General features: G+C 32.8%; 2 protein-coding genes across 2 annotated transcripts; both read right to left on the reverse strand.

Moving 5' to 3' along the window:
* LOC134700096 (peroxisomal acyl-coenzyme A oxidase 1-like) lies at positions 1-18,475 on the reverse strand. The gene is made up of 14 exons (XM_063561465.1): positions 18,326-18,475; positions 16,753-16,915; positions 15,251-15,411; positions 12,166-12,273; positions 11,460-11,579; positions 10,915-11,030; positions 10,358-10,527; positions 8,674-8,836; positions 7,997-8,187; positions 7,182-7,334; positions 6,178-6,283; positions 5,273-5,419; positions 3,750-3,956; positions 1-2,494 (listed from the first exon to the last, which is right to left on the reverse strand). The coding sequence occupies exons 1-14, from the start codon at positions 18,447-18,449 to the stop codon at positions 2,423-2,425; spliced, it is 2,001 nt and encodes a 666-aa protein (XP_063417535.1). The 5' UTR covers positions 18,450-18,475; the 3' UTR covers positions 1-2,422.
* A 2,329-nt stretch (positions 18,476-20,804) lies between these two features.
* LOC134700144 (complement C1q subcomponent subunit B-like) lies at positions 20,805-22,526 on the reverse strand. The gene is made up of 3 exons (XM_063561509.1): positions 22,421-22,526; positions 22,103-22,162; positions 20,805-21,234 (listed from the first exon to the last, which is right to left on the reverse strand). The coding sequence occupies exons 1-3, from the start codon at positions 22,515-22,517 to the stop codon at positions 20,819-20,821; spliced, it is 573 nt and encodes a 190-aa protein (XP_063417579.1). The 5' UTR covers positions 22,518-22,526; the 3' UTR covers positions 20,805-20,818.
* Positions 22,527-23,575: the final 1,049 nt, after the last annotated feature.

Raw genomic sequence — 23,575 nt, forward strand, 5'->3', positions numbered from 1 at the left:
TCAATCGGGCATTACAATCTATTTTGGCTGCTTGTTATAAAACGACTGTCACTCTCAAACATATTTAAACACAACAATTTAAAAGGACAGTCATAATAAAGATATATATATGAATAGATCATTTATTTTCAAAGATACCCTTTATTAGCTAGTATCGTGTAACCCATAATTATATTAGGTGTCTCACAAAGTCGAAATCAAAAGTAATGAACATTTTTTGAAATAATGGTTGTGTTTCTGGATATATTGTTTTGTAAATTGTATCATTATCAAAAATCAATAATATAATAATATCATTGTAATTTCAGCTGAAGGATATAACAGGATGTGTGTCGACCTATAACTGCAGTAAATATGAAATGCATGGAACAACACAATGTATCATTTAATCAAATGCTAATGCACGCCCATACATTTGTTGATTAGATTTACCATTGTGAGGACGATACAATAATTCAACTGTAATTAAAGGAAGTGATAGAAAATGATTAAAACAATTATCCAAAACAGATGAAGTTTTTATGAAAGTATTTCGTGAGAGCAACAGCGAGTTCCACAGCGGGTATTATCTTCTCGTTGGTATGAATAATACAGAATGTGAACATTTGAGTTCTAAACCAAATTACACAATTGCAGTATTTGCCATAGTATTGGCCATTTTAACAATAGTTTGCAATTTAATGCTTGTGGTCGTTATAAAAACCACAAAACGTCTTCACACATGTACAAATGCGTTTGTGACATCACTTGCTATTAGTGACTTTATCCATGGATGTTTGAAAATGCCATTTATTGCTGTAGTAAATTTGTTTGCGAACTGGGTACCTGATTCATCATTGTGTCACGTGTTAGCATATCTAATGACGTCAGGAAGAATATCGGCGACATTATCTCTGACGATGCTGTCTATTGATAGATGTATTGCTATTTATAAACCTGTTAAATACTCCAGCATTATAACGCCTTTCTCTACCGGAATTGTAATTCTTAACTTATGGATAATTAGTTGTCTGATTGCGTGTATTCCGTTTATGGGACATATAAGCTATCATTTTGACGCTCAAGAATCCTTATGCATGTTTTCCGGGTTGTCATGGACAATTCACGTGCTGACTCTGACGATCATGTCAACGTTTATTCCTACTCTTGTGATTATTCTTGCCCTATGCATCATAGTGAGAGAAGCTAGATTTCGGCATCGTATTTTCGCATTAGCAACCGTACCAATAGTTCTATCTAATGTCCAGCCTAAAAATCCAATTAAAACTTTGCGCGCTATGAGATCTCTATTTTTCATTGCCTTTGCGTATCTGATTTTCTGCATACCGGAAGCAGTTTGGTTACTGGTCAAAGTACACGTTAAAGACTGTTTGTCGACCAAATTAGTAAATGTTAAGACGATTTGGTCAATGATATGTTGTTTTATGACGCCAGTAATAATAGCAATATTTAACAAGAGTTATCATAAAAGATTACGACATCTAATTTGCCGGAAATGCTGTAGAAGCAGTAGGAAGATAGTTTCAGACTTTTCAGTTTCAACGGGTTTACATTCTATTTTAGAGGCATCTTATACAATCAGCCATTTCCGTCCAATTCCGAAAAATATAATTCTGTTAGCTAGCGAATCCTCGCGAGTACATTTGAGAAACTCTGTTCAAGCGAACCCAACTGCTCAATCACGGACTCTTTTTGAAAAGCCTATGCTTCGAAAAGCGATGTCATCACCAGAGTTTAGATGATAAAGAAATTATGTGTCCTTTAATGAAAGATCATGTGTTTTTATATCAGTGACAATATATTTTTCACTTTAAGCTGGTAAAATTATAATAATAAAATATTACATAGTCATTCCAGTTGTCATACAAATAATAAAGTGGTTAAGTATACAACAATTATGACTGTCAACATTTTGTCTGATGGATTCCGTAACTTTTCAATGCAATTATCTTAATGTTGTGAAAAGTAAAAGATACAGAGGGCCTCACGTTCGACGCGAATCTTAATTGACTAAGATTATCAGTTTGACTATCAAAGATCGGTGGCTCTTTCCAGACACTATGGCTCCTATAACCAATCAAAAACTCAAAGCCATGATATAGCTAGTATTGCTTAAAGATAACTTAAAACCCAATCAATCAAACAAATAATGAAAACGTTCCACGAGAAGAAAATCAACCACGTTCTGCAATGTGAGCATTTCAGTTCTAAAATATCGTTTGCATCGAAGAATCAAACAAAAGCGAGACGAAAATTATAACAGTTTAAAAACAAACTTTTTAATAAAATGTTCTATAAATTCACATCTTCTCTTATGTTTAAATACTTATATTGATTTCATGTACTTTTAGTTACGAAATGACAATAGCAGTGTAGTAACGGATAAAAGATACACACAAAAATTGTTAGCATCCACGTATATTCATAGTTTTGAATAATTTGATGTCGTTGGATTAATCAGTGGTCTAAGGTGTGTATAATAAGTACTGTGAATCTGAAATTAGAAAAAAAATGAAAAATTATACTTCAAGTAAAATCTTTTCAAAGTAAGCAGGCTTTGAATTATGTATACAAGACGTCAATCTCCTATTCAAAATATCAATAAACCAATACCTATGTATTATAATTTCTTGCTGGATTTTGTTCATCTTCAATAACGTAGAATAAGGAATAATCAAGCTTTCTGAGAGTACTGCGTGGCAATACATAGTAAACTAGAGGGTAACAATTTATTACTAGTACCTGTATACTGGAACAAATTGCTAACTTGTTCTATAACTTGTCATAAATATTTTTGTGATTTTACTTTTCACAGTGCGATATCAGTCTAGGCTTGTTTTAACCTTCTTACTAATATAGTACTATAGTATCGGCAACACATACATTATATGATATAGTACTGAAGTATCCCTCATACTTATATGATTTAAGCATATATGTTTAAATAAAGGCAACAGTGGTATACCGCTGTTCAAAATTCAAAAATAGATAGAGAAAAAACTAATCCGGGTTACAAACTAAAACTGAGGGAAACGTATCAAATATAAGAGAACTACGACACAGCAGAAACACAACAATAAAGCTCTTCAACTTCATACTTTTTTGGCCTTTTAAACTTTTTTGGATTTGAGTGTCACTGATGAGATTTTTGTAGACGAAACGCGCGTCTGGCGTATATACAAATTTAAGTCCTGGTATCTATGATGAGTTTATATGTAACACATCCAGAAACGGTCTATACTATATAACAATGGCTATTTTCCTGACTTGGTACCGGGCATTTTAAAAAAATAAAATGGTGGGTTGAACCTGGTTTTGTGGCATGCCAAACCCCTTGCTTTAATGGCAATGTTAATTATAACATTAAAATGACAACATTATATGACAGGACTACAATACAAATAAATGGGAGAAAATATAGGACAGAGAAATATATGAATAATTGCCAACAAATAGTACTAGGTTCAAAATTTAATACGCCAGACGTGCGTTTCGTCCAAACAAAACTAGCCAGCGAAGCTCAGATAAAAAAGTTTAAAAGCCAAAACAAGTACAAAGTTAAAGATTACCGAGGACCAAAATTCCAAAAGGTTGTGACCAATACGGCCAGGGTAGTCCGCCTGGAACAAGAACATCCTTATTATTTAGAATTTTTCATTGAAATTATCATTCCAAATCTGCTGTATAGATTATCCACGATTTTGAAATTTCATCATCATATACAATTTAAACATCAGATCTATGCGTACCTCTGTTTGGTTCATTGGGGCCAACTTGGCATAGTCATATAAAGCTTGGTAAACCTGGCCATCATATCGTCCTAGACAACTCTGTAGTACTTGGTCTGGGATGTCAAAGGCATCTACAAGAGCCACTGCATTTGGTCTTATTACTTCAAACAGTTTGAACATTGCCTTTTGTAAATAATCTACTTGTTGTCCAGACAAAAATCCATCCTATTGAAAGGCAAACAATGAAACTCATATCAGTTCTTAATAAATACTTATTTTCTTTAAAACAAATAGACTTTTCAATCATTTACTATTTCATAAACATTGCAAGTTATTCTACATACGTGCACCTCTCTTTTCCTTATTTCCTAACAATGTATGATTGACAAACTTGTACAGAGTTAACGTATTCAGTACACCAATAAGTAGTATATTCCTTGGTTAATGTAAAGTATCAAAATGTTTAAACTTGCAAAAGTACGAATTGTTATCATTACACGAGTGCAAACGCTAAAATGTCTCGCCTTCTTTACTAATCATTGATATTATGCTGATAGTCCTTAATATAAAGCTTTATTTCAACTATCACACAAACTTAACATTCACCAATAAAACGAAACATTGACCAATGAACCATGAAAATGGTCAAGGTCATATGATCCATGTCAGGCAGACATGTACAGCTAACAATGCTTCCATACAACAAATATAGTTTACATATTCGTTAAAGTTTAAGAAAAAAAAAGAAAAACACAAAAACTTAACACTGAACAATGAACCGTGAAATTGAGGTCAAGTTCAAATAAAACCTGCTCGACTGACATATAGATCATAACATATATCCATACATCAAATATACTGACATATTGCATATAGTATTAGAAAACCACTGAACCATGAATATGAGGTCAAGGTCAGATGACACCTGCCAGTTTGACATGTACACCTTACAGTCCTTCCATACACCAAATTTACCAGACCTATTGCTTCTAATATCTGGATATGGACTTCACCATCATTTCTTAATCTTGTTTACTGATCCATGAAATCAGGTCCTGGTCAAGTAATAACTGTCTGAAGGGCATGCAGACCTTGCAAGTTACGCACATACCAAATATGGTTATCCTATTACTTATAATAAGAGAGAATTTAACATTACAAAAATCTTAACTTTTTTTTCAAGTAGTCTCTGAACCATGAAAATGAGGACAAGGACATTTGACATATGATTGACAGAAACTTCGTAACAAAGTAAGAAGCATCCAAGTCTTCCACCTTCTAAAATGTAAAGTTTTTTTTAAAAAAGAAGGTTGCTGACGCCACCGCCGCCGCCGATCACTATCCCTATGTCGAGCTTTTTGCGACGAAAGTCGCAGGCTAGAAAAACATGACTATTTCATCAAAATGTCTGATCTGATAAAGTTGACATTATTTACATTGAAATTAAATGATTTACATATTTATCAATTAAAATCAATTATGTATATTCTGTAGCGTATTTTAATTAAATTTTTAGTTAATACTATTAAAGTAAAACTTACTTGTATAAATTCTCCCAAATTCTCTAAAATTCCATGAACGCCATATAACTGACAAACTGCTTTTAAAACCTCGTTTGTTTTGCTATCGCCGCTACTTCTTTCAATATTTTCCACAAAATTTTGGACGCAAAACAAGTGACAATGAGCCTAAAATAATTATCAAATAATAAAAGCAGAATACCCCATAAACATCATTAACAAACCCGCTCTCGCCCTGCTGTGGAAATCATGATATTTGCATAATTTACGTTTTTACCTCAATTTATCTAAATGTATTAAGGAGATATGCACATTAGTTTACAACTATCATCAATAATCTATACGTCTAGAGTACATAAGTTTAGCCCATTTTTGATTGGCCAGTCGGTGATTTTTCTTAGTTTTATGTGTTTGGTCCTTCATTCATTAACATTTGTCTGTTTGTCATTTGGGACAATTGGAACATATCTGTTATCATCCGTGAAACAGATGTTTCATAACAGTCAACAAACTCGTAATAGTGTTTGTTATCTTTACGAGAGTCACTTGGAACTCTTGGTTACAGTTTAAAATCTTCCCTGACAGTATCAACCCCATATAATCGAAATCATAATAGGAAATACACGATATGAGGCAGATTTAAATGTATCGGTTGTGATTTTTTTCTCCCTGACAAATGACCTATCCGGTTACCAGAGAACACACACCATTTCTGGTGAAATTCGCGTTGCTAAATTGTATCATAAAAAAAGAAGATGTGGTATGATTGCCAATGAGACATATTTGTTAATAGTTTCCTTTTTTGTGAGTTACTAATTGCCTGATTTTATTTGACAGTACGTTTTGTCGATTTTTCGTCGATGATGGGTTTTAGATTGCCCTTATCTGTCAACCATTTTGTAAATTTTTCCAAACGGTAAACCTACATTAGCAGCCCATAACAACTGAACTGAACTCTTATTCCATGCTTCATGTGCAGGGCTTCCAGACTGTATCAAAGATTGCATATGTTTGGCTGCTGCTTCTATTAACCTGAGAAAACATAGGAGAAATTGGACATGTTACAATTAATTCAAAACCAATCGATTTGTAATGGCTTTTATTTATCCACATTAGTTCTGAGAGTACACTCCTATTAAACTACAGAAGCATGCATAGTCTCAAAATTTGTTGTTGGTCATAAAGCTCTTCAAATGCGTCTGTATTTTGACATAATCGGCTCTCAAATAATCGGCATTGAGCGTTCTTAATGAAGGTTAATCCAGAAAAGCGCTTTGGACACGTGTTGTTTTCATTTTTAATTGCTAAGTGTCTTTCTTTTTGTTTTCTTTTTTTTTTTGAGTGCACAATAAGGTAGCAGTTATGACATGTCCATTGAAAATAAATCTAATCATCAATCTATTAATCCTTTCTAGGTTATATAAACAAAGTACTGTATCAACGATAAGTTTTTAATAAGTAATGGTGTGTGGAACATCTTTATAGTCCAGTCATCAACAACGGACGTGTGGAAGTGACACAGTCAATATGAGCTGTGAAGTGTCTTTTCGGATATGTTTCTTTTGTCGTAACTACAATCCCGTTCCCTTTTCACGAATGTGACCTACCGAATTAGACTATTTACCCCTATTTGTGATATATTTACCTATTATTGTTTTTGTTTTTTTGTTCACACATCGTTGTCAATATAATGAAATTATATGCGACTGTCATACAAGTGAGAGGTTTAGCTAGCTTTAAAACCAGGTTCAATCCACCATTTTCTACATTATAAAATGCCTGTACCAAGTCAGGAATATGTCAGTTGTTATCCATTCGTTTGATGTGTTTGGACTTTTGATTTTGCCTTTTGATTTTTCCTTTTTGAATTTTCCTCGGAGTTCAGTATTTTTGTGTTTTTACTTTTTTTGTAGTGGGTGTGAATCCTTACCTTGCCGCTCTGTGTTTATAAGCTTTGACTAAACAGTTGAATGATAAATGTTCATCCATCCAGGATCTCTTCTCTGGTATCTCTGCAATATAACTGACAAACCCAGGAAGTCTTGATCCCTGCTGTTTATCCTTGTAACACTTCATTAAATACCTGAAATGAAACAATATTTGCCAGAACAGAATCAATAATAAATATATCGATGAAGATAATTGGTCATTTTCTAATTCTACTCAGTATAGGTGTTTAGAAGATGTTTTGTCATGTCGTTATTAAACATAAAAGGCTCTGATGATTGTTTTATTACAAAAAAGGAAATCAAATTCCTCTATGAGATGTAAAAATAAGATTTTTAATTGGTAAGCCTTGATATATGCAATAATTAAATTGTACTATAATTAAATTAACAAAAATATCTATACACAAACAAGTCCAAAGTATTGCAAAACTATTTCCTTTTAAAATTAACAGGAGAATATCATTTTTTAAAACAGTAAATGTTCATTTCACAATTTGTTTGTTGTATAAAAATAAACTCATCACAGATACAAGGATTAAACTTTTGTACTTTCTCCAAACCAGCTTTTCGTCTACATAGATTCGTCAGTGATGCTCGATTTTTTTGCTAAAACTATTTAAAGGTGCTTTACGTGTAAAACTTATTTATCATTTTGTTAATTATTTTGTCTTGGATAAATAAATGATCGAACACCTGGTAACTCTGTATTAACTCTTAAGGTTCTCAGTCACTGAGTATGTTCAATGTTGACATGTTTTGTGTAGTGGATTAATATCAACATATTTCAGAGACTAACCGTGCAACTTGTAACATCATCACTGTGTTTTCTCCTTCGTATGTACATGCTGGTACTATGCTAACATATATTTTCGGAAGTCCACTAGCATGTGAGTATCCGTGACCACCACAACATATTCGGCATACCTCTACACCGGCCGATGCAGCATAGGAGGTGAATGCTTTTAATCCTGCTGACAAGGCATGAAGCTAAAATATAAGGTGTAATATAAAACTTATAGTAATGCATGATTCTGTAAAAGGAGAGGTGGGCCCACTAAGATAACATCAGGAGTGGGTCTTGCAAAAATATATCCAATAACATAAATGTATTTTCATAATGTCGGCTGGAACCGTCTTTACCAACCCAAAAGCAGCCTTTGTAATGATACTGGTACAACTAGTGGAGCAGGAGCGGCTTCCATTCTAAGGCAGTTTTAATGGTGAAGCTCAAACTTAAGTAAGTTGTTAAATGCTTTTTTTTGTTAAATGTTTCTTTTTTCTTTTTACTTTGTTTTTGGTCACGGTTTTCGTCTGTTTTTTTTTTTATTGAACGTCCTTTCGTATCGTCTACCTCGTTTTGTGTATTATCCTCAATGTTTTAAACGTGTTGGTCCTCATCATTATAATATATAACTAAATGTTACTTTATCCCCCCCCCCCCCGTATTGTTTAGAAACTATATAATTGATTTACTTGTGGCAATTCCTCCAGTTGTCCTTTTTCTATTTTCTGACTACCCTCTGAGTATGCAGTAGACATATAATTCCCAGCAAAGTACAAAGCATAAGCTGTGGCTAATAAAGGGAACAACCTATACTGCTGTGTCTGGTAGTCTAATATCTGAGGTTCAATACCACTGAAAGCGAAATAAAACCAAAATAAATATCATGGTAGTCTTATATCTGAGGTTCAATACCACTGAAAGCAAAATAAAACCAAAACAAATATCATGGTAGTCTAATATCTGAGGTTCAATACCACTAAAAGCGAAAAAAAAAAGTATATATCATTGTAGTTGATTCTTGTTTTATCTAACAAAGTACTCATTTACAGTGAAGTCGAAGTGGTGATTTGGAATCATCCGTGCGTAATTTTACGGACGCCATCACGAGTTGGTTGACCGGTTCACAAATGATATCGGATATGTTCGTTACGTCGTAATTACAATTCCCATCCCTTTAATGAATGTGACCTACCGAATTATACTATTTACCGGATTTGTTATCACATAAGCAACACGACGGGTGCAACATGTGGAGCAGGATCTACATACCCTTCCGTAGCACCTGAGATCACACCTAGTTTTTGGTAGAGTTCGTAATGTTTATTCTTTAGTTTTCTATGTTGTGTCATGTGTACTATTGTTTGTCTGTTCGTCTTTTTCATTTTTAGCAATGGCGTTGTCAGTTTATTTTTTATTGATGAGTTTGACTGTCACTTTGGTATCTTTCGTCCCTCTTATATAGCGAATTGTCATTTGCGATTTCTGTAGTATCATAATAATTCGTCGGATAATATGTTTGTGGATTTTGTTGGTACAGGTCAACTATGAATTTTTAAGGTTGAGGTAAGGTAATACCTCATACTGTACGAAATATATTCCTATTTCTAAGTCACGTCCAGTAATTTTCTAAAATACATAAGAGAATATTTGAATATGTTTAGAAAATAAACATTGTTTCTCAATTTTAAACATGTTTACCTACATGGTATAATCACAGCATAATACATAAACTACAAACAATACGTGTTTTGTATTGACGTTTCTGATTACGTCTATTGTTAAATAAAAGTAAGAATATGTGGTATGAGTGTCAATGAGACAACTCTTCATCCAAGTAAAAGTAAACCATTATAGTTGTCTGCTCTATGGTCGGGTTGTTGTCTCTTTGAAAGATAGATGTTTTTTGAGTTCTGTTAAACTATTTCTTTTAAAATTGTTACACGATGATGACTGCTGTGTCCATAATTTGACTATTTTATTTATTGTGTCTGCTTCTTTCACGCATTATTGTAAATATAACAGAACTAGATCAGACTGTCATCAAAGTGAGAGGTTAAGCGCTATAAACCAGGTTTAATCCACCATTTTTTACATTTGAAAATGCCTGTACCAAGTCAGGAATATGACAATTCTTGTCCATTCGTATTTGATGCGTGTTGTCATTTGAAATTGCCATGTGGATATGGACTATCCGATTAGATTTTCCTCTGAGTTCAGTATTTTTGTGATTTTACTTTTTGACACATTCCCCATTTCCATTCTCAATTTTATCATTATACATGTTATAGTTCAAAATACGGTCTTCAACACAGCAGCTATAACGGGCCTAAAAAAGCACAAATCTGGTAAAAAGTAAAGCCAATTGTAAAATACCCTGGAACTGTTTCAGACTGACGACGAACGGCACTGTATCGTATAGATATAACGCAGGCCTCTGCTAAAGCACTAAATGCTTGCTTCACTATTAAAGATCTGATATATACCATTACACCATATGATACTTTACTATTTCTAGGTTTTATGTAGGAACCATCTTCTAAAACCTGTCAACAGAAGAAAACAACTCTCTTGTCAAGTTTGTTATTATATCTTAATTAAGAAAAAGTCTTATTAATATTATTGGCTTGAATTAATTATGGTCTTGTCAGTTTATTTGGACTTGTGAGTTTGATAAATAAAGGCAACAGTAGTATACCACTGTTCAAATTTATATTAATCGAAGAATAGGGAAAAATAGTCCCAAGAAATTAAGAATAGAGTAAACATTTAAAAAAAAAAGAGTTATAAATTTCATGCGTTCGATGCGCGTATTTTATTTAACTTCATTACTTCAAAACACTAGACACCATCCAAACCATCCTAGTTTGTAGAATTTGAAGGTTTTTCGACTACATGTTATCGCTGCCAAAGGTTGTACAAGTACATTTTACCTTTGAATATCTCATTAGCATGTTATCTCTTGGGATCCTGACGTTCGTTATTTTAAGATATCCATTGTCATTTGTTCCAAATCCAAACTTGTTACCGATGACACCAACTTCTATTCCTGATAAAAAAAAATGAACTTAAGTGAAACAGTGTTGACATATCATTTTACATTGTGTAATTATTTAGATTTGCAAAAAATATATATCAATTTATATATATTCATGATTTAAGCAGCATCTTCACATTCAGTCAAAATATGCTAATTGAAAATATAATCATTCTAACTCTCATTATTTTAATGCACATCTGGTGCAGAAAATAGGATACCATGTATGTTATTTCTGATATCAATTTATGTTGTTTCTAATATCGATTGACCAATTTTGCAAGCTTATATTAAAGGACTGTTGCTACAACGAGAAGCAATTAAATAACACATTTCTAGAGGATTTGATGTCCTTAAAATCAAAAATAAAATTACAAGAAATGCAATATTAAACTAATTAGCAATGGATTTTCACCATGTAATATCGGTTCATACTCCTACCTGGGAGAACAGAATGGTCTTCTAAACTTCTAGTCTGTAGCATGAAAGTATGAATACCATGGCATGCTCCCCGAGTATACAACTGAGCCACTACAACACAATGGTTCGTAGTTTTTCCTACTAAAGTAAAATATTTATATAAATACTTCATCTAATGATAATATTGGTAAAATATCAGCAATTTTGAATAATATATTGTACATTGGGCTCAATCAATAGCAGCCTTTAACAATCTGGTATCCTAGACGTATTTGTCACAACTTTTCGGAATTTGCAGTTGATCAAATATCTTCCTCTTTGTATTTGATTTGGCTTTTCAAACTATGTATTCGAGTGCTACTGATCAGTCTTATGTAGACAAGAAGCACGGCTAACTGACATAAATAAACTCATCATAGATACCAGAATTAAATTTTGTATTTACGCCAGACGCGCATTTTGGATTCGAGCGTTACTGACGAGTCTACAAAAGACTCGTCAATGACGCTCGAATCCAAAATAGATAAAAAGGCCAAATAAAGTACAAAGTTGTAGAGCATTTAGAACCAAAATTCCTAAAAGTTTTGCCAAATACAACTAAGGTAATATAACCCCGAGGTAGCACTAGAACTACCACGCCTTGTATCTTTATTGAGTTTGTATACTTTACAATAAAAACTACTGTTGCCTTTATTATTCAATAATATTGTTTTTTCATTGTACTTACAAGCTGCTGGCCAATATTTTATAGATGTTAATGTTGGACTGTTCAGTATGAACTCTTTTGTCTTTGGGTCATATGTTGCTGTTGTTTCTAATCCTCGGAGAAATGTACCTGTGAATATAATTTATAAAATATGGAAACATGTTATGATGGTCAAATAGATTATCAACAACAGACCAGAAAACAAGGGTGTAAACAACTACATATAACCAAGACCAATACTTTATAGATAATTATACATATATATATATAAACGAGTCTAAATTGAAAACTACGTTCAAATCTTGAATTTAAAGAGTCAATATAGGATGAACGGATCATATAAACCGGAGGGAAAATATGATACAAGCCTAAAGGAAAAAATATAAACGAGTCTAAATTGAAAACTACGTTCAAACCTATGATTGCGTTGGATAAAAACCGCAATTTTTATACGTGTGCATGTAAAACAAATTTCGTTGTAGAAGGGTCTAAAACAGCACAAACAACATTTTCCAAAAGACCAAAAAAGGGAAAAAGTATATTTAAACAAAACGCATTTGACTAACAGGTCGAACAACTGATGTTCTTTAACCCTGCTGACTGCCATTGGCGATTGCCAAATAAAATTGATCACAAGATGTTACAAAATGGATCTTAATATAAATTTAATACTAAACAGAAAACAAATTTTAACTTGTGGCCACGATGTTATGCCACGGTGTCAATATTTTTTAGTACACCAGATCCGGATTTCGACAATAAATGTCTCTTCAGTGATGTTAGGGATCGAAACGGTATTTGGAAGGCCATATAAAAAGTACTCTCATTTTTAGAAAAAGTACCCTCATTTTTAGATCCTGACTTTTGAGTTTAAAGAGTCAATATAGGATGAACGGATCATATAAACCGGAGGGAAATTATGATACAAGCCCAAACGAAAAAATATAAACGAGTCTAAATTGAAAACTACGTTCAAACCTATGATTGCTTTGGATAAAAACCGCAATTTTTATACGTGTGCATGTAAAACAAATTTCGTTGTAGAAGGGTCTAAAACAGCACAAACAACATTTTCCAAAAGACCAAAAAAAGTGAAAATATATATATAAAGACAACAGTAGTATACCGCTGTTCAAAATTCATAAATCGAAAGAGAAAAAAACAAATACGGGTTACAAACTAAAACTGAGGGAAACGTATCAAATATAAGAGAACTACGATATAAAAGAGACACAACACTGAAACGTAACGCACACAGAAACGAACTATAATGTAACAATGGCCATTTTCCTGCCATAGTACAGGGCATTTTATGAAAAAATAGTGGGTTGAACCTGGTTTTGTGGCATGCCAAACCTCCTGTTTTAATGGCAGTGTTGATTTTAACATTAAAATGATAATACATTACACAGACAGGGTTACAATGAATTAACAGATAAATGGGGGGAAATACAGGACAGAAAAACAAACGAATAATAGCCATCAAACGGTAACAGGTTAAAAATATTTTTTATACGCCAGACGCGCGCTACGTCCACACAAAACTATGTTCAAATGTTAAAAGTTTGAAAGCCATAACAAATACAAAGTTGAAGATCGCCGCAGACCAAAAGTTTCAAAAAGTTGTAAGGCCAGGGTTATCCGCTTGGTACAAAAACATCATTGTTATCAAGAATAATACATAGTTTTGCAAACAGTCAATTTTAAAAAATGACTATAAAATAGATATATATAAAAGATTAAACTGAAGTGGTGACTAGCTATAGAATAAAAACGAATTATTTACAATATCACATCCCTGTTGGCCAAAGTCAATACAACGCCCAAAGTGACGTCAAATTCAAATTTCTAAAACGTGTTCCAAAATTTAAAAAAGAATTTGGATGAAATTCAAGATTAGATTAATATGACTTATCTAACCTATATTGTGAAAAAGTGAAAATTATAATACTAATTAACATTTAATAGTAGTAGTAATTATATAATTAATTGTATTATCTAGCTTTGTGGGTATTTCTTCTGATCAAACTGCAAACCAAATATATAGTGTAAATTTCGTTGATCCAAAATTAAATCTATCAAATGAACTGGATGAGCAGTTATCCCCAACACAACACAATAATACAACAAACAAAAATACGATTTACAACTACAAACGTTAAGACATTTGACAAAATTCGATGATAACAACAAACACAACATCAAAACCCAACAAATTAATGTGGGGTGAGAAAGTGCCGTACCACGTCTAAAAGCAATACGAATTCACACTCAGCAAAAACAGTCACATATATATTGCAATCGTTCATCATCAATTAATGTGGCTGTCTATCTTTTTAATTTAAAGCATGATGGTCTTTATCAAAGGATGTAACGCCACTACTTTACATGTATTAAAATAAGCCCCGCCTACTAATCTAATATGAAATTTACATGGTCCCCATGCGGTTGCTTTTAACCAATTATAATACAAGACGTGTATAGGAGGTAAGATAAATCATGCTATCCTTTCACACAGAAAGCATGAGAGCACCAGTATCTTTAACCAAAACTACATCGGCTGAGAAATACAATTAACAACAATGGCTTGTTTTTTTCTATTTATTTTTCTAAGTTTAATATGGCGTTCCTGGTGAATAAATGTTGTTAAATTGAACGAAATGTACAATGAAAACAAATTGTAAATCCTGCTTTAGTAAACGTTTATAGTGGATCTTTTCACAAACTGTTGTTAGAACAAAGACGGAGATCAAATGGGTTGTAGAGTTGCACTCCCCCCCCCCATCAAAAATAAATGAAATCAAGAATATGTATTTATATGAAACCATGCCCCGATTACACCAGCAATTCCTCTGTTAGATGAACCGTGGAAATCAGAGATAAAATCATAATTTGGCGTATAAATTATATTTTTTTACATTAAAACGAATATGGGTAACAAGTTACAAGTTGATGTGGCCATATCTATAACTGTCAAAAAGTTCACACACACATTCTTGTCTCTAATCATTTTTTTCACGGTACATGATTATACACATCAGCTCTTGATTTTGTGTTGACACGTTTTGGGTTGCATTTTTTAATAATTAATTATAAATTTACCCACCATGCCCCATTTCTGTTTGAGCATATGTCCCTTTCATTTCTTCGGAGTATGCTGATGCCAACCATTTTTCCTTTTGTTCTGCCGTTCCTTGTTGTTCTATAGTTGGTATAAACATTCCATAATGTACGTCTAGTGGACCGGGTTCGTGTGGTGTCACGCACCTGTCATATAAAATGAATGTTTTATAAAGTCGTCAAAAAATATCAGGCTTATAAATTAGCACACAAGATATTTCGATTACATAAAATAGAGAAACGCAGAAGCCTGATTTGTAATTAAAAAAACAAAAATTCACGCAAACACGGCAGCAATCAACGAAAAACAATGTATCCGAGGCTCCTAGATTAGGGTACCACGATTTCCCGAGAACTACGAGAACAACATAATATCCCGAAAACAAGATTATATATCCCGAGATATTATGGTGTTATATGTGTTTTTTGCTTAAATAAGTGTAACAGCATACAATGATTAAGGTTTATGGCGTTCATAATTAATAAAAGTACACGCAATCTTCAGAAAATAGATTTGTATGAGGCAGAGACATATAATATAATGTATTATATGTCTCTGTATGAGGCAAATTCCTTTTTCCTTAAAACAATATGGCGGACGTTATATTTTGTCAGTTTTTATATGAATTTCTAACATTTTTTTTTAATAAAATCTATTCTTTCAGTACATTTGATACTTTTCTTTTCTGTCAGTTCTTCTAAGATCTTGTAATACTTTGATTTTCTTAAGTTGTCTACCTTAAGAATGTCCGCCATATTGTGTTCAACAAGGATTTTGCATACAAGACATAGAAATCGAATTTTTGACCTAAAATTGCATTTTTATTGAATAAAAACGAGTATTATCTCTTATTAGTATTCTTTATTATTGTAAAAAGTAGTAAAAACACAATAAAAACACCTATAACACAATTAAAAATCTTGTTCTCGGGATACATAAACTTGTTTTCGGGATATTATATTGTTCTCGTAATTCTCGGGAAATCGTGGTACCGCCTAGATTAGACACAGCGAAATGATGTGTACTAAAAAAATGTACACAATTTATTTTTTTTGCATGGCAGACAGCAATCAACGACAAGTTCTGTATGATAAGTAAACAGGCTCCTAGACTGAGATAGACAAACAATAATATTAATATGACAAGGTTAAATATGTGTGTGAGCGTTTGTCAAACCCTTCTCATAAACTCCGACAATTGCGCGCGAAAACAACATACGAACAAATTGCTCATCTCACCCATCGTTGACCTTAGATATATATAATTTACAGTAACTGGTTCAAAGCCCAATACGTGTACTACATCCGGAGTCGTAGATCATAGATATTTGGGATAAAACTAGTTTAACTTACAATTTATAATAATACAGATCTTCAAAGCCATTGAGCTCTAACTTGTATATACTCTCCTTTATGTGATTATGCTTGGCTAAACCGTTTTCATATTGTTCTTTATATGGTTTTAACGAATTAGTACTATAAACTTACGATTTATAATAATACAGATCTTCAAAGCCATTGAGCTCTAATTTGTCTATACTCTCCTTTATGTGATTATGTTTGGCTAAACCGTTTTCATATTGTTCTTCTACACTACAGTAGGACCAGGGCTTTAGTTTCTTGTAAAATGGATCTTCACTTGCAACTTTATCTGCAAAAATAGGTTAAAATATATTGTACAATTATATGTTATTTTCATAATGTTATTACCATATGAATGGTCAATATTAGATTTCTTCTTTATTTTTATTATAAATAAATGAGCAATCTGTCCATGGGGCACATATAAGGGTCCCGGCTTGCATATAAACGGACAGTACTCAAGAACTGTAAAAGTGTACTTGATTTAAGTTTGTGGTGATGCGCAGTGTGTATACGTTTCATATCATTTGGTTGAGTTAAACTTAAGTTAAGAGAACGGAAACGAAAAATCCAGCATTATTTCAATTTGTAAAGGGGCATAACTGTAAAACGGTTTTAAGGACTCCGCCTAAATTCAATCATGATCTGTGTTTTTGTGGTAATACGCATTGTGTATAAAGTTCATAACATTTGGTCAAGATAAACTTAAGTTAGAGAACAGAAACTTAAAATTAAGCATTCGTTTCCATTTGCAAAGGGCCAAAACTTCTAGAACAGTAAGAGTGACACCTACAAAATTCGAACTTGATATGTGTTTTGTGGTAATAAGTTTCATTACATTTGGTTAATGCAAACTTAAGTTAGAAAACGGAAACTAATTTTGTAACATATGGACGGACGTACGTACTTATATACAGACGGACAAGGACAACTAGGTAGAAACTAAATGACCCCTCCGTAACGGCAGGGGGTGGGTGAAAATAGAATATTACAGATACCTTCAAAGCAGATACCAGGGTTATTATTTTGTTTACGCAAGACACATACTTTGGTCTCTTCAGGAACATATATATTAACGTTAGATATACTGTTCCCAGGTCTACTAGACACATCAGTTACGTATAAAATACGAAGTTGTAGAGCATTGATGACCAAAATCCGAATACAAAAATACAATTTAACTAAGGTAATATATTCCTGCGTCTCAAACCCTTACTATTTAGACAATTCAAACTTTTATAAACCTTTATTATCTATCAAAAATACGATCAGATATGTTTACTGTACAGGTACTGAGTCAAGATCGATGTTGTACACACTATCTAGTAAACAGTTATATATATATATGATATAGAGGCCGATTCACAATATATGTATTATGTAAGCATTTGCCATGATCAATATGATTAAAAAGACGTGTGCATTTACTTTGCGTGTTTTAGAAATAAATAACGAGGTTAAAAAGGGGGAAGAAAAAAAAGGGGGGGTCTGATCTTAAGTTTTGATATACATGTTATAGCAATAGATATGTCACTTATAAAGTAATATGGATTTTTTTATATACCATTACGGCCTGTTGAACATGTTTAACGTATAAATTCCGTTTAACAGTTGATTACCTATGTGCATACATAATATATCTTTGATCGTCCTACATTTTGACCTGATAACTTAACATCAAGGTACTATTGATACTTACGGATTTTCCTTCTGCGTTCGACCTTTTCTGGTCCACCATAGATCAAATTTGTTAAGTTCTCCACATCAAATGTTGCATTCAATCTTTCTTTCGCTAAATCGGCATTTACACCTTGTTCCGCCATATTATATGTATTATATTTAGTATTATATCGATTATTTGTGTGTATTTATCCACATGTTTATACTACTGTCAAATGATCAAATTAGTAGCAAGTTCATGGGTTAAAGGTCAATAGTACACAGGTATATTATAATGAAAGTGGAGTTATATCATCCCAAACTTGGTGGTAACTAAAAAGTTTAATGATTACAGACATGTGATTATAGATCATTATACAAAAGACAATATGTTTATACTAATCTTTTTATAGATCTTTATAGGCACGTACAATCCGTACATTCCTAGCTGTCACGCATTGGTACAAAAAGGCTCTTTTTAGTACATTATTTTCCATTTTAAAATACAAATTACAAAATTACTTAAACATGTTAAACTTAAGAATCATTACTTCAAAAACAATGATGTTTATTAATGTTAGTAATGGTAAAATAAATAGAAAAACATTATTTCCAACTCTCAAGGATTTCGGAAATGCAATTTGAGCATATCTTTGATATTATTATACCAAGGAGTTTACAACCTCCTTGATAACACTATTTAGCAAAATATAACAATAATTTGACCAAATAGAGGGACACATATTTTAACAGAATGGTAAGAAATGAAAGATTTTGTGAAGAGTGAACACACAACAAAGCTGAAGATCAACATTGCCATCAAAAGGAAAGAGTGACAATTTTGTGATGGTGATGTGTTTGTATATATAGAGGGGGGTGCAATACTTTTTTGTGTTAATCTGTTCAATATATGGCCCTTTTCAAAGTGTTGTTTGCTGTTATCTGAGATTAATTTAACCTGTTAACTGTTTTCAGGGGTAGCAATCAAACAACAGTTTCCTTGACTGGTCTAACAAATTCGGGGGCAGATAGATCCTGACCTAATGATCAATAATATCATGTTTAGATTTGCTCTAAATGCTTTGGATTCAGAGATATGAGCCAAAACATGCATGTGTTACCCTGTGTACTATTTTTAGCCAAATCGGTCATCTTAGTTGCGGTTGGGATCATCGGACACATTTTTTTAAAACTAGATACCCTATTGATTATTGTGTACAAAGTTTGGTTAAACTGTCTCCGTAGTTTCAGAGGTGAAGATTTTTGTAAAAGATAACATAAATTTTGAAAAAAAAATGAATATAAAGGACAATAACTCTTTAAAGGGTCCAATTGACCATTTTGTTGACTTATTTGTAGATCTTACTCTGCTGAGCATTATTGCTGCTTACAGTTTATCTCTATCTATTACAATATTCAAGAGGACAACCAAAAGACGTCAAATTGTCCTTAAAATTACCAATTCAGGGGCAGCAACCTAAAAACGGGTTGTCCAACTCATTTGAAAAGTTTTGGGCATATGGGTCATAACCTGTTAAACAATTTTATCCAATGTCAGATTTGCTCTTAATGCTTTGGTTTCAAAGATATAAGCTAAAATCTTCATTTTACCCCTATGTTCTATTTTTACCCATAGCCTAAGTTGGTTGATGGCCAGGTCGCCAGACACATTTTTAAACGACATACCCAAATGATGAATGTGGATACATGTGGCCCGGATGTTTCAGAGGAGAATATTTTTGTTAAAGTTAACGACGACGACGGCGGACGCCAAGTGATAAGAAAACTTGGCCTATTGGGTCAAATGAGCTAAAAAATGGAGGGTTGAGATCTTAAAAATATAAAATAGATGGGTTTTGCTCATTGTTGAAGGCCGCACAGTGACTTACATTTATAGTTGTTAGTTTCTGTGTCAATATGGTCTCTTGTGGAGAGTTTTCTCATTGGCAATCATCTACATCACTACATCTTTTTGTTTATACCTGTTCTTGTCACAAGAATTAGACCTCGAATGGATAATTTGAGGTTGTTAAACAGGCAAAGTTCACTCATAATAAATAACTGTCGAGAATTCCTACTGATGGTCGGTTGTTTTTCATCCCCGTTTTTCACGGGTACTCTGACTTCCTCTACATTAACTTATTTTGACCGCAAAGAAATAGCCAATAGTATTGAAAGTGACGTTCTACATTTTGACAGGAATAACAGTTCTACATTTTGACCAAAATGACCGCTCAGATATAAACTACAACTAATATTATCATATAATGTATAAATTGCACATAGATATATAAAACTAAACATTTCTAAGTTTCAAGTTAAATAGACTTCAACCTCATTTAAAACTACCTTGACCAAAAACCTGAAGCGGGACAGGAACGAACGAACGAACTTACAAAAGAACGAAAGGACGGACGGACTGACGAAAGTACGCACTTACCAGAAAACATAATTCCCCTCTACTATCGTAAGAGAGGCATAAAAAAAACAATCAACTTCATTTAACTTCTTTATTTTTAACTTCGATATAAACTCATCGAATAAGATACCCAGAAAACATGCTGTAGTTGTAAACAGATTCACTGTAGATGTATTTCTCTGTGTTTGCCTGTTTGGTGTAGACCTTGTCGCCTTTCTTAAGTTCTAATATCATATTTATTGTTCCTGTATTATAACCAAAATTGGCAGCACCAGGATAAACAGCTACTGTCTTCATGTTATTTTTCCATAGGAGGAGACGAAGAGTTTTATTATATGACGTCATTACTGTGCATATGAACTGATAAACCCCTGGTTTTGGAGCTGTGTATACCCCTGTACTTGGATTATAGTCGTTATTGACGTTCGTCCAAACTTTGTCAAACTTTACAATTTCACCAGTTCCTAGGGTTTTTGACGCAGTAAGAGAAGCTGCAAAGGCTGAAAATGTGTCGTCACGTTGATGTGTACCTGTGTAGATATTAAAAAATAAAATTGGAGTTAAAAAAATCTTAATACTTATAAAACGAAGATGTGGTATGAAAGCAAATGAGACAACTCTGCACAAGAGACCAAAATGTTACATAAATTAACATTATAGGTCACCGTACGGCCTTCAACAATGAACAAAGCTCATACCGCATAGTTAGCTATAAAAGCCCCCGACAATGTAAACATTCAAACGAGAAAACTAACGGCCTTATTTATTTAAAAAATGAACGAAAAACAAATATGTAACACTCAAACAAACGACAACCACTGAATTATTTGTCTACAAAACAGTCTTTTTTAAATGATATCTGATGGTGATATGAGGTTTTTCATTCCATATATAATCTCATGTATAAAAAGTACTTCTATGTATTGAGAATATGTCAAGATTTCAAATTCTTGAATGTGGAAAAACATTAAAAACAAATAAGATTAAGCAGTCTTCATAATGCAATGAATAACGTCGATGCCTCTGCTGGTGGGCTATTAGTCCCCGAGGGTAGTAATTCGGTACTGGCATGAAAATACGGATTATTTGTGTTATTAAAATTTGCTGTTACAAAATATTATAAATTATTATAGATTAAGGAATGTATCTCCCTCATGCAAAGCTCTGATTCCTTTCACGGATTTGGCTATACTTTTGGACCTTTTGGATTATAGCTCTTCATCTTTTATATGAGCTTTGGATTTCATACGTTTTGGCCACGAGCATCACTGAAGAGACATGTACTGTCGAAATGCGCATCTGGTGCAAGAAAATTTGTACCGTTAATTTTATTATACAGTTAATTTACTATAAAAGTTCTGTAAAACACGATATACTAGATGCATCCCATATTATTACCTTTCTGTATTCCTTTGATCTTTAACATCATACTAAGAAGGTCTTCGAAAAGGGCGTTTTCTGTTCAACAAATAAATACTTGGATAAGAAAAAAACAGTATATATAATACAAAAGTAATGCATTCAACAAATTTGGTTAACCTATGTTTGTGTGTGGATTACTAAGGGAGATGTAAAAAAAATCATGTTTGTCAAATTCTTATCCATACTATTTCTTTATCAATTTATTCCTTTGCTTCACTTAAACATTATTTAGATACTTATTGTCTTAAATCCATTGAATAAATTTCTATTAACAATATCATGAATATAACATACCAAGTTTTGGTGTACACGACCCTGAATCTGCCTTATGACCATAGCAACTCATAACCAATGCAACAACAATACAGCACACAGCTCTCATGGTGTACATTGTAAACCAGTAAACAATAGATTGTATAACACTTCAAATGTCAGAATAATGCAAATATAAATAATAACTGCTTAATTGCAACATTGCATGTTATTAAATATGATAATGAAATTCGGTAATAAAAACAGGATATTCAATTTCACTCCTTCCAGGAATTAAGAAAAAAACTACATGTACTAATGTTCATGATTTTGGATCACTGCTAGTATTCCCTAACGGAAAGTCTAAAGTGGCGTATTTGCAACCAATACAACCATTTTCCCCACAATATTGGAACTAATACATCAAATTCAAGGCCATATTATTTGCCAAAGAACTTTTAACAGATTTCACTCATTTTCCTCAAATTTTCTTAGACTTGTGGATGGGAATGTGTAAATTTCCTGCACAGCTGGTCTTTTGTTTTGCTGATGAACCATGGCAGACAAGCATGTACATCAACTTTGGGACACCTTTAAAAAATCAGCTTAAAAAAACATGAAAAAAAACATTCCAAATAAAGAAATAAGATCAAGAAATAACATTCCATGGATAAAACACAAACAGGGGAAAATACTAAAGATAGAGGCTATACAAACTAGAGGCTCTAAAGAGCCTGTGTCGCTCACCTTGGTCTTTGTGAATATAAAACAAAGGACGCAGATGGATTCATCACAAAATTGTGTTTTGATGATGGTCATGTGTTTGTGCATCTTACTTTACTGAACATTCTTGCTGCTTACAATTATCTCTATCTATAATGAACTTGGCCCAGTAGTTTCAGTGGGAAATTGTTAAAAATTGACTGTAAAGGACAATAACTCCTTAGGGGGTCAATTGACCATTTCGGTCATGTTGACTTATTTGTAAATCTTACTTTGCTGAACATAATTGCTATTTACAGTCAAGTTATCTCTATCTATAATAATATTCAAGATAATAACCAAAAACAGCAAAATGTCCTTAAAATTACCAATTCAAGTGCAGCAACCTAACATTGGGTTGTCTGATTTATCTGAAAATTTTAGAGCAGATAGATCTTGACCTGATAAACAATTTTACTTCATGTCTAATTTTCT

The sequence above is a fragment of the Mytilus trossulus genome, unplaced genomic scaffold, assembly GCF_036588685.1.
Source record: "Mytilus trossulus isolate FHL-02 unplaced genomic scaffold, PNRI_Mtr1.1.1.hap1 h1tg000122l__unscaffolded, whole genome shotgun sequence".
Lineage (NCBI taxonomy): Eukaryota > Metazoa > Mollusca > Bivalvia > Mytilida > Mytilidae > Mytilus > Mytilus trossulus.